The sequence below is a fragment of the Tamandua tetradactyla genome, chromosome 6 (assembly GCF_023851605.1).
Source record: "Tamandua tetradactyla isolate mTamTet1 chromosome 6, mTamTet1.pri, whole genome shotgun sequence".
Classification (NCBI taxonomy): Eukaryota; Metazoa; Chordata; class Mammalia; order Pilosa; family Myrmecophagidae; genus Tamandua; species Tamandua tetradactyla.
In genome coordinates, this window is record NC_135332.1 from 25,361,109 (window position 1) to 25,377,360 (window position 16,252).

Here is a 16,252-nt window from a genome sequence, read left to right on the forward strand (position 1 = left end):
TCCCTCCTGTCCTTGCTCACCTTCCTTCTCCCCTCCCCCTCCAGAGCACTCAGGCTGAAGGACCCCAACCCACACACACACACACACTTCTTTCTACATCCTTGAACCCTGAGTAGAACTGTGACCATCAACATCACATAAAAGTTTCCATTAATTCTAGTTCCTGTTGTCCAATTTAGGCTGTGGTTCCATAATCTTATAGCACCCCTCCAGACTTCCACACTGCAGGCTCCACACATGTGGCTCCCCAGATACTGAGTTCAAGGAAATCCAAGCCAGAGGAGACAGAAGAGAAAAGCAAACGTGATTAAGCTGCATTCTGGGCCGGTTGTCCAAGGTCTTCCTGCCTCCTGGATATGTGTTAGTCATTCATTTTCTTCCCTGATGATGGGCCAAGTTAACGGTTCGCTCTTCGTGGCTCTTTCACAACCCCTCCCATCCAGGGGTCTTCTTGGGCTCATGGAGCCTTGAAGCCTGGACAGGCCCACCCTTGCCAGGGTTTCAGCTCCAGAAAGAGTGGCAGGAGCCCTTCCAATGCCCCAGGACAGCTCAGTCCACCCACTTAACCCCAATTCCTTGGAAACCTCGCTTCGTTCAAAACATAATTCTTCACCACTTTCTTCGCGGAGCGCGCAGGTAGGCATCCTCCGGACGCCCCCATCTCTCCGACCTCCCCCATCTCTCCGACCTCCCCAATTCCTCGCCCCTCCCCCAGCCCGCCGGGCTGGAGGCCACGCCTGCGCAGTCGGGCGGCGGGGCGGGCGTCGTACCCCCGCCCCTAACTGGGCCGCGACCGCGATGGCGGAGGAGGTGAGAGGGGGTGGCACGTCTGGCATGGGCGGGTCCCGACCCCCCGGGCGCCCCGAGGCCCCCAGCGGGCCGCCTCGGAACAGCCGCGCTCCCCGGGCCAGTAGCCCCAGCCTCGGCCGGAGTCCCTTTCCGCCCCTCCTGCTCCGCGGCCCGGCCCCACAGGGGTGCCCGAGCGAGCCCCAGGCGCCCTTATAGGGCCCACGCAGTGCCGGGATCAGCGGTTCTCTTGGGTCTCGGGACAGGTGAGCACCCTGCTGAAGGCCACTGTCCTGATGCGGCAGCCCGGGCGGGTACAGGAGATCGTGGGCGCCCTCCGCAGGGGCGGGGAAGACCGCTTACAGGTACCGTGGGCGGTGGGGTCGCCCGGACCCGGGTCTGGGGGCGGCTGGGAGAGGTTTGCTGGACGTGGCCGTGCGGGCAAGTTGGTTTGCCTGCTTTGCCTTGCGGGGGGAGAGTGCCACCTGTCCTAAAACCTAGATTTCCAGTTTCTCAGTGAGGTCATGCTGATTAAACAGAAAGCATGTCACACCAGGTCGTGGGACTTGAGCTTCCACACTAGTCCTGGCCAGCGGGCTACCCAAGAAGTTGCATATTTGCAGATGGCCACTCAGTTGCTACCGTAGGAAGGACCTCATGGTGTTGAGATGGTTGTTTCTGAGAGTCGGTGGGGTCCACCACCCACAAGACTGGGCTCTCCTCAGGGTCAGCACTTGTACCAGCTGGGATCAGCTCTTCAGTGTGGGTCTCTTCAACCTTAACTCTCGGGGCTGCTGCCTGCAGGCTGGGCACTGCCCTGTTTGGACTTAAGTAATCAGGCCCCAGGGTGAGCCAGGGCCACACCGGAAGGAGCCTGTCTAGGCATTCTCTGTCTTTTGCATTTTAGGTGATTTCTGATTTTGATATGACCTTGAGCAGGTTTGCATATAATGGAACGCGATGTCCTTCTTCTTACAGTAAGTTACGTAACAGCTTGCCATGTTGGGCTTGACTAGGTGATGGCTTCTAAGGGCCAAGTGACAGGAGTTTTGTTTTTCCAGATATTCTGGATAACAGCAGGATCATCAGTGAGGAGTGCCAAAAGGAGGTGGGTTATTTCCCTTTGCTCAGACACGGTTCTGCTATAGGATTTCACATGGTTCTTGGTTAGGGCCAAAGACTCCAGGATGGAGACCTTGAGGAGATTCTTTTTTTTTTTTTACTTTCGATTATAAACTCAGGTGGACCTGGTCTTAAAACATCTGAACAGCTTTTCCTGTTGACCCAGAAGTGTGGTGATTGATTTTGGAATATATACTATCTTTTGGACATTATTCTTACCATTACCTATAAAGTTTACAAGAGATTTTAACATTATTTTTTGAATATATGTTTTTATTGTAGTAAATATATATAAAAATTTACCATTTTTAAGTGTTCAGTTCAGCAGTATTAAGTACATTCACAATGTTCTATAAGCATCACCACTCTCTGTTCCAGAACATTTTCATCACCCCAGACAGTAACTGTACCCATTAAACAATAACTCCCTATTTCCCCACCCCAGCCTCTGTCCACTGGTAACGTCTAATCTCCTTTCTGTCTCTATGAATTTGCCTTTTCTAGATACCTTATATAAGTGGAATCATACAGTATTTACTCTTTTGTGTCTGGCTTCTTTCACTTGGCGTAAAGTTTTCAAGATTTACCCCATGTTATAGCATGTATCAGAAATCCATTCCTTTTTATTGCTAACTAATATTCCATTGTGTGGATATCCCACATTTTGTTTATCCATTCATCTGTTGATAGATACTTTGGTTGTTTCCATGTTTTGTCTATCGTGAATAATGCTTTGATGGACATATCTGTCCGCATCCCTGCTTTCAGTTCCTTTGAGTATATGCCTAAGAGTGAAATTGCTGGATCATATGGTAGTGCTATGTTTAACTTTTTGAGGAACCACCAAACTGTTTTCTGCAGCAGCTGCTTCATTTTAAATTCCCACCAGCTATGCATGTGGGTTCCAGTCTTCTCCACATTTTCACCAACATTTGTTATTTTCTGTGTTTTTAAAAATTTGTTTATTTTTAAATAATGGCCATCCTATGAAGTGGGTATGAAGTGGTATCTCATTGTGGCTTTGATGTGCATTTCTCTATGTTTAATGATATTGAACATCTTATCATGTGCTTACTGGTTATTTGTATATCTTCTATGGAGAAGTGTCTATTCCTAAACCTTTGCCCATTATTTAATTGGGTTGGCTTTTTGGTATTCAGTTGTAGGAGCTTCTTATATATTCTGGATATTAAACCCTTATCAGATATGTATTTTCTTCCATTCTATGGGTTGTCTTTTAAAAGTTTTTAATTTTGATGGAATCTAAATTGTCTGGTTTTGTTTTTGTTGTTGTTGCTCATGTTTCTGGTGTTATATCAAAGAATCCATTGCCAGTATGAAGATTTACTCCGTGTTTTCTTCTACAAGTTTTATGGTTTTAGGTTTTATATTTAGGTCTTTGATCCACTTTGAGTTAATTTTTTTATGTGGTGGGAGGTAGGAGTCCATCTTCAATCTTTTGCACGTGCACATCCAGTTTTTCCAGCACCATTTGTTAAAGAGACTTCTTTCCCCATTGAGTGGACTTGGTACCTTTGTCAAATATCAATTGACCATAGACGTGTGGGTTTATTTCTGGACTCTCAATTATATTCCATCGGTGTCTATGTCTGTTCTTATGTTGTTACCACCTTATTTTCATTACTTTTTCATTTAAAAAGTAAGCTTTAAAATCAGGAAGTTGAGTTCTCCAGCTTTATTCTTTTTCAAAATGGTTTTGGCTATTCAAGACCTCTTGAAACTTCATATGAATTTGAGGATCAGCCTTTCCATTTCTGCAAAAAAAAAAAAGACTGGATTTTATTAGAGATTACGTTGAATCTGTACATCTCTTTGGGTTGTATTTACATTTTAGCAATGTTGTTTTCCAATCCATAAACATGGAATGTCTTTCCATTTACTTAGCTCGTCTTTAATTTCTTTCAACAATGTTTGTGTTTTTCACTGTATAAGTGTGGTGTTTTGAATTGTCTACACTGGTTTGGACATGTTCTCCATCTTGGTCTGCATTCTAGTGGATGTGGATTCATTGTAAATAAATTCTCTTCAAGATGTTATTTCGGTTAAGGCGTGGACCAAATGAATCAACTGGGCTTTTAATCCAGATTGCTGGACTCCTTTCTAAGAGCAGAGTGAAAACCAAATGGAGAGAAAAGCCATAGGGAGCAGCCAGAAGCTGAAAGTCAACAGAATGTGGAGGAGAAAGGAGAAGATGCTGTCATGGTCATTGCCGTATGATGGAAAAACCAAGGAACCACAAAGTTCGCCAGGCAGTCAGAAATAACAGTTGCAGGAGGAGACAAGCCTTTTAGCTTTTGAAACCATGAACCAATGAATTCCTGTTGTTAAGCCAACCCCTTGTATGGTATTTATTTTAGCAGTTAGGAAGCTAAGTGTGTTATCTCCTTGGTTAAATTTGTTTCTAAATGTTTTATTTTTTCAGATGCTTATATAAATGAAATTGTTTTCTTTTTGGATTGTTCATTGCTGGTGTATCAAAGCACAACTCATGTTTGCATGTTGATCTTGTACCCTGCAACTTTGCTGCATTCATTTATTAGCTCTGGTAGCTTTCTTATAGATTCTTTGAGATTTTCCATATATACAGTCATGTCATCTGTGACTAAAGATGGTTCTATTTCTTCCTTTCCATTTGGATGCCTTTTATTTATCTTTTTCTTTCTTAACTGCTCCGGCCAAAACTTCCAGTACGATGTTGAATCGTAGTGGGGAAAGTGGCCCTCTTTGTGTTATACTTGATTTTAGGGGAGAAGCTCTCAGAATTTCACAGTTTAGTATGATTTTAGCTGTGGGGTTTTCATAAATGCCTTTTATCATATTGAGGAAGTTTCCTTCTATTCCTAGTTTTCTGAGTATTTTTATCATGAAAGTGTTAGATTTTGTCAAAATGCCTTTTTGCATTGATTGATAGTATCGTTTTTTTTTTTTTCCTTCATTTTAACCTCTTGCTTTATTAACCCTCTCTGAAACTTCAAGAAGTGGATAGAGATATTATTGACTCCACTTAGCAGGTGAGAAAACAGGCTTGGAGAGGTTGTGTGACTTACTCGAGATCATACAGAAGAGGCAGAACTTGGCTTTCACATTGATATTCTGACTCTTTCCCTACTGCATTGTGCTCTTTCCTTGATAATATGATTTTCTTGGTACGGCAACAGTTTGTCTCAAGTCTTTTGAATTAATCAGTATATGATATTTCCCCCATGTTTGTAAGTATGCAGATATTATAAAGTGATCCCAGAAGCTTTAGTGTAGTAGTTAGATTCAGTTGTCAACTTGGCTAGGTGAGCATAGCATACCTAGTTCTGTTGCTGCGGACACAAACCAATGGTACGTGAATCTCATCTGTTGCTAATTACGTCTGCAGTCAGCTAGGAGGCGTGTCTGCTGCAATGAGTGACGTTTGACTTAATTGGCTGGTGCTTAAATGAGAGAATGCAATGTAGCACAGCCTAGCAGCTCGGCATTCCTCATCTCAGCACTTGCAGCTCAGCCCAGGCCTGTGGAAATACAGAAAGAAGTCACCCCTGGGAAAGTTGTTGGAACCCAGGGGCCTGGAGAGAAGACCAGCAGAGACCATCCTGTGCCTTCCACGTAAGAAAGAACCTCAATGGAAAGTTAGCTGCCTTTCCTCTGAAGAACCAACAAAATAAATCCCCTTTTATTAAAAGCCAGTCCATCTCTGGTGTGTTGCATTCCGTCAGCTAGCAAACTAGAACACCTTAGTCATTGGTTTTACTTGGTCCCATGTTTCTCCCATCTCTGTCCTCTTCTCTGTCAGATCTATGCTGGCTGTTCGTTTCTCTGCAGGTTACTGAGCACTTTCTGCTGAAATACCATAGCATTTAGTTTCACTTCGTTATGAAATCCATTTTTTGTTGTGAAATTCACTAAATTGAGTACTAACCAGTCTGTGAATTTGTGATATATTCTTATACTCTGGTGTCATCACTCAGTATTAAGATGGGCAGTGAATTATAGATAGCTCTTAGGTTTCTCAAACCTGTCTTTCTAGGAATGTTGTCTTTATCCTACAGTTGGTTATGGTACTACCGCTGGTTGCCTTTGCAAGTCACTTTTTTTTGGTTCCTCACATCCTTCATCTTAACTTCCAGAAAGCGGTGTACACAAAGTAGTTTTGGATGCTTTCTCTAGGATCAAGAAGGTAGAGAAAAACTAAGATTCTTGGTATTAATGGGTTGGGGTGAGGTGGGGGAGTATAAAGCAAAGGTTATGTATGCAGTCTTTTTATTTTAAAAAAATATGTTCTTTTGTTAAGTTTTGTTGTAATTTTAGGAAATATTCTCACAAACACATGTAAATATCAATACATTTCAGGAGCCCTCTGCCTTTGTGATGTATAATCTTTACATTTCATTCTCTTTTGGACAAATGGACAATAACTCCCATTTAATCTTTTAATATTCCTAAAACTATGCTTATATTAAAATTATTTATTCAGTCAATTCACATTTTTATTGGGTGCTCTTACTGATTGCCTCTGTAATCCATGATCCCCGAAGCATCTCCCTCAAGTATTGAAAGTCCTAACATTTAGAAGGAAACTTAAGCCAGAGGAGGCACACATAGATGCTTGTAACTGTTTCACCTGGTGTTGGCAGTTTGGTGGAGTTGTCTACCATTTCCCTGACTTTTCTTCTAGTTCTGCTTTCATCATTTTTTGCCATATCTGAATATCGCTTTTGTTAAGTATATTCCTTCAAATTGGCGTACTTTTAAAAACTTGACTACAATTAACTTACAAAACAATTTTTATAAAACCATGAGTCTGTTATGCTAGTTGTCTTTTATAGTCTTACATTAAAATGAATTCAAAACTCTTAAAAATGAAAAGTGTTTATCTGTGTATCACCTAAAATCATCTTGCCTTCCACCTGAGGAAGCCTTCCATATTTGGGGAAGCACTCAATAATCTGTTCTTGCTGGTTAAGCCCCAGTGACTGAGCTAATTAATAAAAAAAAATTCTAGTGACCCACTTATCTGACAGTAGACGCTCGTTAATGTGGTTGGCTCTCAGACCTCGCTGCGTCAGGGTATGTGCAGGAGAAGGACCAGCTCTACAGATCCAGGCACTCCCTAGGCTGTCAGATGGGGAAACGTGAATGTGTTGGTCAGTTATGTTGGAAGATGATAAGAGAGGAGAAACTTGAATGTTAAGTGAGGTGTCCCCAAATGAAAATGTCAAGAGAACTTGATTAATGCTTTCTCACATGAAAAATATCTTCTGAGTGATATTTTTTTCATGCTAAACTGTAGGACTTTGGTGGGGAAAACTTGACGTGGACTAATGGCTTTTCATTTCATTTGGACGTCCCAGCTAACGGCACTCCTTCACCACTATTACCCAATTGAAATCGACCCAAACCGGACCATCAAAGAGAAGTTACCTTATATGGTAGAATGGTAAGTGGTTGTGGTGAAGAAATGCTCCTGGGCCCTTGAGAACAGTTGGGGGGGGGGGGGGAGTTTCCTGAGCTTTGATGAGATGAAAGGTTCCCTTTACCTTGTTAAGGGCTTACTAGAATGCAATTAGCCCAGCCGTTAGAACAAACTGCTAGATACACCTAGTGCTAATTATGGCTGCTAGAGTGGGACCTTCAGAGAATCCTTGGGATAAGTTAAAGGCCCCTTGGTTTAGGGGAATAAGTGATTTGGAGAAATGACCCTCCTATAGCAGCCAGCATCATTGTACAGAAGCCCCAGTTCTCCAGAGAGTATGGGTCACAGAGGAAGAAATTCGGAGGAGTTTGACTAAAGCAATTAAATCACCCAACTCTCGCCTCTCTGTTGTGTTGCTTTCTCACCCTTTTCCTTTTAAGGACAAAAGCCAGAGTCCTTCAGAAAATGGCTGTGAAAAAGGATGAGGCCTCCATGGTCATGACCTGCAGAGGGACTTGACTCTGTCAAGGGAAAGGATACTTTACTTACTTAAGTGTTGAATTTGGGTATTGTGGGGTATCTGTTTTTAGGTGGACTAAAGCACATCATCTCCTGTGTCAACAGAAAATTCAGAAGTTTCAGATAGCCCAAGTGGTTAGAGAGTCCAATGCGATGCTTAGGTAAGCTGCTTGCTTTGGAAAAGTTTCTGCGAGATTATTTGAAACTGTTTTGCTCACAAAAACGAAGTCTGGGAGGAGTGAAGAGGAGTTAGTTACTGGAAGAATCAGAAGAGGCATGGCAATATTAGCAACTGATGTGAAAAATCTTGCTTTTATTTTACGTTCTGAATACATCTAAAAGATTTTCTGCACTTAGGTGCTTCCCAGAAAGCAGTCTGCTAATAGTGGATGTGGTGTGAATATGACCAAGGGCTTCAGTAAATGGAGCCTAGCTCCTTTTTTACAATATAAGATTTTGAGGTTTCTGTGGTGACTGGTATTCTTTTTTTTTTTCTTTTAAAGTTGATATTGTGGTAACATACATACAACATAACATTTCCCACTTTAACCACTTTCAAGCATACAATTGAGTGGAATTAATTGCATTCACAATGCTGTGCTACTGTCACCAACATCCATTACCACAACTTTCTATCACTCAAACAAACTTTTTGCCATTAAGCATCGACTCCCCTTTCTCCATCCCCACCCTTACCCCTGGTGCCCTGTAATCTACTTTCTGCCACTATAAATTTGCATATTGTAATTACATAATATGTGAGAGCATAAAATATGTGTCCTTTTGTGCCTTGCTTATTTCACTTAACATCATGACTTCAAGGTTCAACATGTTGTAGTGTATATCAGAACTTCGTTCCTTTTGCTGCTATGTAATATTCCATTGTATTGTATATCACATTTTGTTTATCCATTTATCCATTGATGGTTTGCATCTTCCTTCTGGCTATTATGAATAGTGCTGTGATAAATATTGATCTTTAGATACTTAAAGATCAATATTTATCTTGAGTCCCTGCTTTCAGTTCTTTTGGGTATATACCAAGTGAGATTGCTGGATCTTATGGTAATTCTATAGTTAACTTTCTGAGGAACCACCAGATTTTCCACAGAGATTACACCATTTTACATTCCTACCAATAATGCATGAGAATTCCTGTTTCTCCATGTTCTCACCAGCACTTGTTATTTTCTGTTTTTAAGATAATAACCTCCAAGTGGGTGTGAGATGGAGTGGCTGATGTTCTTTATCCAGATATGGGAGTTGGCTAGATTAGGACCTTTGGCCACTGGAAACCTTCACTAAGCAGCTTTTCCTGCAGTGCCCTGGAATAGATGTCTGGTTATATGAGCAGTAATAGAGAACACATGCCTACCCACAACCCCAGTAACCCCTATTCTAGGTGTATGCCCATGAGAAACCAGTGCATGTAGCCACAAGACAGGTCCAGGGTATTCATAGCAGCTTTGATCATAATAACTGAAATCTGGTAACATCTAACATCTCAGTGGTCTATCAAAAGGGAAATGATCAACTGAAACATTTATATAAGGGAATGCTACATAGAGTGAAAAAGAACAAACTACTGATAGATGCAGAAATGGAGAAATCACAATAACATTGTGTTCATGGAAATAAAACAGATACAAAAGACTAGATTCCATATCGTCCCAGTTTATATGAAGCTCGAGGACAAAAGTCATCCATGGTGATAGGGAGGCGATGGTGTAGTTGACAGGGAAAAGACATGAGAGCATTGTGATCTGGGTGGTGATTACGTGGCTGTGTACATATGTAAGAGATCAAGCAAAACGCTTGAGGTAGTGTACCTTACCTGCTGTATCATGTATTTTATGCCTTAATTTTAAAAGTTATTTTAAAAAGTCAAAAATAAAGAACAGTAGCAGAGGCAAGGCTTCTGGTTGTCACTGTGCCACTTCAGAATTCATTTATCTCTTTTCAGAGAGGGATACAAGACATTCTTCAACACACTGTACCGTAACAACATTCCCCTTTTCATCTTTTCTGCTGGCATTGGTGATATCTTAGAAGAAATTATCCAACAGATGAAAGTTTTCTACCCCAACATCCATATTGTGTCTAACTACATGGATTTTGATGAGAATGTGAGCCAAATCTTTTTTGCTCTGGGAAATAAAGGGAAGAGAGGGCATTGCTGGGTCCTTTGCCCCACCTTCAGACAGTTACTTCCTTTCCTTTCACCTCAAGACAGGTTATTTTTAAAGGACCCCCCTCTTTGGTATTTGGCAGACAGTCAACTCAGCCTTAGGGGATCTAGTTTGTGGGTCATCCCAACCCCCTTGTCACTGTCATGGGGCCATGTGCCCTCCTGGGTATTGAAGGGCTTGGATTTTGACTTGTTTTTCTAGAGCCAAGCATGGGCTGTTCTGAGTCAGCACATTTAGACTTCTTTCTCTCAAAACCTGGCTGGTTTTGAGAAAAAAAAGTGGCTGGATTTGCCTCACTTTGATCCGAGGTTAGGATGTGGCCCACAGTTGGGGGTCAACATACGTGTAACCTGAACAGCACTTAGATCATGAACGTCATGCTTCCACCAAACCAGATGACTGACTGTATTTGATGATCCATGTTAACGTAGACCAGGGGTAAGCAAACTTTTCTGTAAAGGCCCAGATAGGCAATATTTTAGGCTTCGTGGGCCTTATAATCTGTGTCATAACTACTCAACTTTGCTGTGGTAGGGTGACCAAGCAGCCTAAACAGCTTGTAAATACATGAGCATGGCTGTGTTCCAGTAAAACGATATTTACAAAAACTGACCAAATCTGGCCCCAGGCCATAGTTTGTCAACACCGTAGTTTAGACTATAAATTTATAGTCTAGATTATAGGCATCATCTATGGCTTCAGGATTTCCTTTCCTCTGTGACAGAGACAGTAGAAAACTGGTTTATTGTGGGTCCCTGAGCCTTTCTGTGTTTCTGCTCTTGATTGTTTAGGGGTTCCTGCGGGGATTCAAAGGCCAGCTCATACACACATACAATAAGAACAGCTCTGTGTTTGAGAACTCTAGTTACTTCCAGAAGCTTCAGGACAAAACCAACATCGTCCTGCTTGGAGATTCCATGGGGGACCTCACTATGGCAGATGGGGTTCCTGGTGTGGAGAACATTCTCAAAATTGGCTTCCTAAATGACAAGGTAGGTAGGGGACCAGGGAGTCTTCTCTTCCCCCTGCAGTTCTTGGAACAAATTCTTATTGAACGCTTTCTATGTGCTAGACACTGTCAAGCATTAGAGGTACAGAGATAAGACACAGCCATCTTCAGGAGCTCATAATCTCATAAGGAGACAGAAAAGATACCCAGTGCCTCACCACTGGTGGTGGGACACAGGTGTTCAGAGATAGGGTCGTGCCGGGGCTGAGTGCTCACCGTGGGTCAGGCTTTGTTCTGAGGTTTTCATGTACATTGACCCATTAAATCCTTACAACAGCCCTTTGAGGTAGTGACTGTTATATACCCATTTTACAGAAGAGGAAACTGAAGTGAGAGGGTTAAGTAACATGCCCAAATCACAGCTTAGGAAAAACGGTGGGGCCAAATACCATTTCTCTTAAGTCATACCTGTGAGGTAATAGAGATGAGAATTGTCAGTATCCAGAATATGGGTTTATAATTTACAGAATAAAATTACAAGAACAGACAGAAGCCAACAAGTGGAAACAGTAGGCTCATAAAGGGGTGCAAAATATGGGAAAGCTAGAAGACTGCCAGTCTTCACCCTCAGCAGGCAGTGCTGCCATCCTCTTTGGCCTTATGAAAATTCCATTCAGATTAGAAATAACATCTAGATTTTCTTCATTTATTGTTTTTAATCCTTGTTACTGTCCTTTTGACACTTGACCCAAGGGTTAGGACAGCCCATGCCTGTTGCCCATCCTTGTCTCCAAAGTACAGCTCCCTGTAACCTTGAACTCCTTCAAGCATGATCCTTGAGGCTTTCAAAAGGGAGCTGGGGAGTTACTCCTTGGTGACCTCCCCCAGCCCCAGGTGCTTGAGAGAAGGTCAGAGGGCAGGGCTTTGTGGGGCCTCTCAGTCACCTTTCTCTGCAACCCTGGGCAGGTGGAGGAGCGACGGGAGCGCTACCTGGATTCCTATGACATTGTGCTGGAAAAGGATGAGACGCTGGACGTGGTCAACGGGCTGCTGCGGTACATCCTGCGCCAGGAAGACCAGATGGAGGTGCAGGGCTCCTGATTCCCCCAGGCTCAGCCAAGCCCTGCACGCCTGTGATGAGGAGGCGCTCACGCTGCTGCAAGCACTGCTCTTTCCCGAGTGCAGAGAAAAATCCTGGGTAGCTGGGACTCCTGGGCTCTTGCCCCTCCTTCCTCCTTTCCCCCAGGGGTTTCCCTTGTGTCTACAGGAAAACAGGGAAAGCCCTGTCAGGTGGGAGGGCAGCTTTGTTCCAGATGAACCAGGAATCTGCCAAATCTTAGCATCTTGGGATCATCTGATCCAAAGATTTTTTTTTCAAAATTTTTAAACATTGGAACCTGTTCTTCAAACAAATCTAACATGTAAAGCAAATCAGATCAGAATAAAAAATAAACAGTGCCGTTCTGATCTTGTATGTGTGGGGGGAGGAGGGGAGGAGGTTGTGTGTGCTGAGCCTGTGTATCTCAGCCCTTGTGACACAGGAACCCCCAAGAAAGGTGCTTCAGAGCACGGCTTCAAGATTTGAAGACCATGGTATTAACTCTAGAGACCATCTGAACGCAGCCTAAACGTGTCTGCAGGGCCAACGTGAGTGGAGCCAGGTGGGAAGAGTATTTCCCACCTGGAATAGATTGACTTTATTCTGAGGCAACCATGATAGACCCACAACTCAGGCTGAGTCAGTTGGGTTGAATGACCCTGACTGCAGAGCCACCTCTTCAGAGATCTCTGAGGAAAAACATTTGGATGTGGATTTTCCCTGGTGCCCTTGCATGAGTTCAGTGCCACAAAAGTAAGTGACTCTAATGGGGGATTGAGACCAGAGACATCAGGGGAGAAGGTTCTGTGGCCCGATGTAAAATCTCAGTGATTTTAGACTTTCTTTTTTTTTTTTTTTTTTTTTTTTAATTAATTAAAAAAAGAATTAACAAAACAATTAGAAATCATTCCAATCTACATGTACAATCAGTAATTCTTAATAACATCACATAGTTGCATATTCATCATTTCTTAGTACATTTGCATCGATTTAGAAAAAGAAAAAGACAACAGAATAAGAATTAAAACAATAATAGAAAGAAAAAAAACAAAAAAAACAAAAACAAAAAACCTATACCTCACATGCAGCTTCATTCAGTGTTTTAACATAATTGCATTACAATTGGGTAGTATTGTGCTGTCCATTTCTGAGTTTTTATATCCAGTCCCGTTGTACAGTCTGTATCCCTTCATCTCCAATTATCCCTTCTCTTTTTTTTTTTTTTTTAATTAACGGAAAAAAAGAAATTAACCCAACATTTAGAGATCATACCATTCTACACATGCAATCGTTAATTCTTAACATCATCACATAGATGCATGATCATCATTTCTTAGTACATTTGCATTGGTTTAGAAGAACTAGCAACATAACCGAAAAAGATATAGAATGTTAATATAGAGAAAAAAATAAAAGTAATAATAGTAAAATCAAAACAAAACAACACAAAACAAAACAAAAACCTATAGCTCAGATGCAGCTTCATTCAGTGTTTTAACATGATTACTTTACAATTAGGTATTATTGTGCTGTCCATTTTTGAGTTTTTGTATCTAGTCCTGTTGCACAGTCTGTATCCCTTCAGCTTCAATTACCCATTGTCTTACCCTGTTTCTAACTCCTGCTGAACTCTGTTACCAATGACATATTTCAAGTTTATTCTCGAATGTCCGTTCACATCAGTGGGACCATACAGTATTTGTCCTTTAGTTTTTGGCTGGATTCACTCAGCATAATATTCTCTAGGTCCATCCATGTTATTACATGGTTCATAAGTTTATCTTGTCTTAAAGCTGCATAATATTCCATCGTATGTATATACCACAGTTTGTTTAGCCACTCTTCTGTTGATGGAGATTTTGGCTGTTTCCATCTCTTTGCAATTGTAAATAATGCTGCTATAAACATTGGTGTGCAAATGTCCGTTTGTGTCTTTGCCCTTAAGTCCTTTGAGTAGATACCTAGCAATGGTATTGCTGGGTCGTATGGCAGTTCTATATTCAGCTTTTTGAGGAACCGCCAAACTGCCTTCCACAGTGGTTGCACCCTTTGACATTCCCACCAACAGTGGATAAGTGTGCCTCTTTCTCCGCATCCTCTCCAGCACTTGTCATTTTCTGTTTTGTTGATAATGGCCATTCTGGTGGGTGTGAGATGATATCTCATTGTGGTTTTGATTTGCATTTCTCTAATGGCCAGGGACATTGAGCATCTCTTCATGTGCCTCTTGGCCATCCGTATTTCCTCTTCTGAGAGGTGTCTGTTCAAGTCTTTTTCCCATTTTGTAATTGGGTTGGCTGTCTTTTTGTTGTTGAGATGAACAATCTCTTTATAAATTCTGGATACTAGACCTTTATCTGATATATCATTTCCAAATATTGTCTCCCATTGTGAAGGCTGTCTTTCTACTTTCTTGATGAAGTTCTTTGATGCACAAAAGTGTTTAATTTTGAGGAGTTCCCATTTATTTATTTCCTTCTTCAGTGCTCTTGCTTTAGGTTTAAGGTCCATAAAACCGCCTCCAGTTGTAAGATCCATAAGATATCTCCCAACATTTTCCTCTAACTGTTTTATGGTCTTAGACCTAATGTTTAGATCTTTGATCCATTTTGAGTTAACTTTTGTATAGGGTGTGAGAGATGGGTCTTCTTTCATTCTTTTGCATATGGATATCCAGTTCTCTAGGCACCATTTATTGAAGAGACTGCTCTGTCCCAGGTGAGTTGGCTTGACTGCCTTATCAAAGATCAAATGTCCATAGATGAGAGGGTCTATATCTGAGCACTCTATTCGATTCCATTGGTCGATATATCTATCTTTATGCCAATACCATGCTGTTTTGACCACTGTGGCTTCATAATATGCCTTAAAGTCAGGCAGCGCGAGACCTCCAGCTTCGTTTTTTTTCCTCAAGATGTTTTTAGCAATTTGGGGCACCCTGCCCTTCCAGATAAATTTGCTTATTGGTTTTTCTATTTCTGAAAAATAAGTTGTTGGGATTTTGATTGGTATTGCATTGAATCTGTAAATCAATTTAGGTAGGATTGACATCTTAACTATATTTAGTCTTCCAATCCATGAACACGGTATGCCCTTCCATCTATTTAGGTCTTCTGTGATTTCTTTTAGCAGTTTTTTGTAGTTTTCTTTATATAGGTTTTTTGTCTCTTTAGTTAAATTTATTCCTAGGTATTTTATTCTTTTAGTTGCAATTGTAAATGGGATTCGTTTCTTGATTTCCCCCTCAGCTTGTTCATTACTAGTGTATAGAAATGCTACAGATTTTTGAATGTTGATCTTGTAACCTGCTACTTTGCTGTACTCATTTATTAGCTCTAGTAGTTTTGTTGTGGATTTTTCCGGGTTTTCGACGTATAGTATCATATCGTCTGCAAACAGTGATAGTTTTACTTCTTCCTTTCCAATTTTGATGCCTTGTATTTCTTTTTCTTGTCTAATTGCTCTGGCTAGAACCTCCAACACAATGTTGAATAATAGTGGTGATAGTGGACATCCTTGTCTTGTTCCTGATCTTAGGGGGAAAGTTTTCAATTTTTCCCCATTGAGGATGATATTAGCTGTGGGTTTTTCATATATTCCCTCTATCATTTTAAGGAAGTTCCCTTGTATTCCTATCTTTTGAAGTGTTTTCAACAGGAAAGGATGTTGAATCTTGTCGAATGCCTTCTCTGCATCAATTGAGATGATCATGTGATTTTTCTGCTTTGATTTGTTGATATGGTGTATTACATTAATTGATTTTCTTATGTTGAACCATCCTTGCATACCTGGGATGAATCCTACTTGGTCATGATGTATAATTCTTTTAATGTGCTGTTGGATACGATTTGCTAGAATTTTATTGAGGATTTTTGCATCTGTATTCATTAGAGAGATTGGTCTGTAGTTTTCTTTTTTTGTAATATCTTTGCCTGGTTTTGGTATGAGGGTGATGTTGGCTTCATAGAATGAATTAGGTAGTTTTCCCTCCACTTCGATTTTTTTGAAGAGTTTGAAGAGAATTGGTACTAATTCTTTCTGGAACGTTTGGTAGAATTCACATGTGAAGCCATCTGGTCCTGGACTTTTCTTTTTAGGAAGCTTTTGAATGACTAATTCAATTTCTTTACTTGTGATTGGTTTGTTGAGGTCATCTATGTCTTCTT

The 16,252-nt window shown here is 41.3% G+C and overlaps 1 protein-coding gene across 5 annotated transcripts; it reads left to right on the plus strand.

Moving 5' to 3' along the window:
* The first annotated feature begins 7 nt into the window (after nucleotides 1-7).
* NT5C3B (5'-nucleotidase, cytosolic IIIB) lies at nucleotides 8-12,445 on the plus strand. 5 transcript variants are annotated; one of them, XM_077164403.1, is made up of 9 exons: nucleotides 8-636; nucleotides 1,053-1,151; nucleotides 1,694-1,763; nucleotides 1,848-1,894; nucleotides 7,269-7,354; nucleotides 7,921-8,010; nucleotides 9,813-9,975; nucleotides 10,830-11,030; nucleotides 11,954-12,445. In XM_077164403.1, exons 1-9 carry the CDS (start codon nucleotides 535-537, stop codon nucleotides 12,086-12,088), a joined length of 993 nt encoding a protein of 330 aa, XP_077020518.1. In that variant the 5' UTR covers nucleotides 8-534; the 3' UTR covers nucleotides 12,089-12,445. The 5 variants fall into 5 exon arrangements, with proteins under 5 accessions (XP_077020518.1, XP_077020520.1, XP_077020519.1 ...); XM_077164404.1 differs by lacking the exon at nucleotides 8-636 and adding an exon at nucleotides 736-810; XM_077164407.1 differs by lacking the exons at nucleotides 8-636; nucleotides 1,053-1,151 and adding an exon at nucleotides 855-1,052.
* Nucleotides 12,446-16,252: the final 3,807 nt, after the last annotated feature.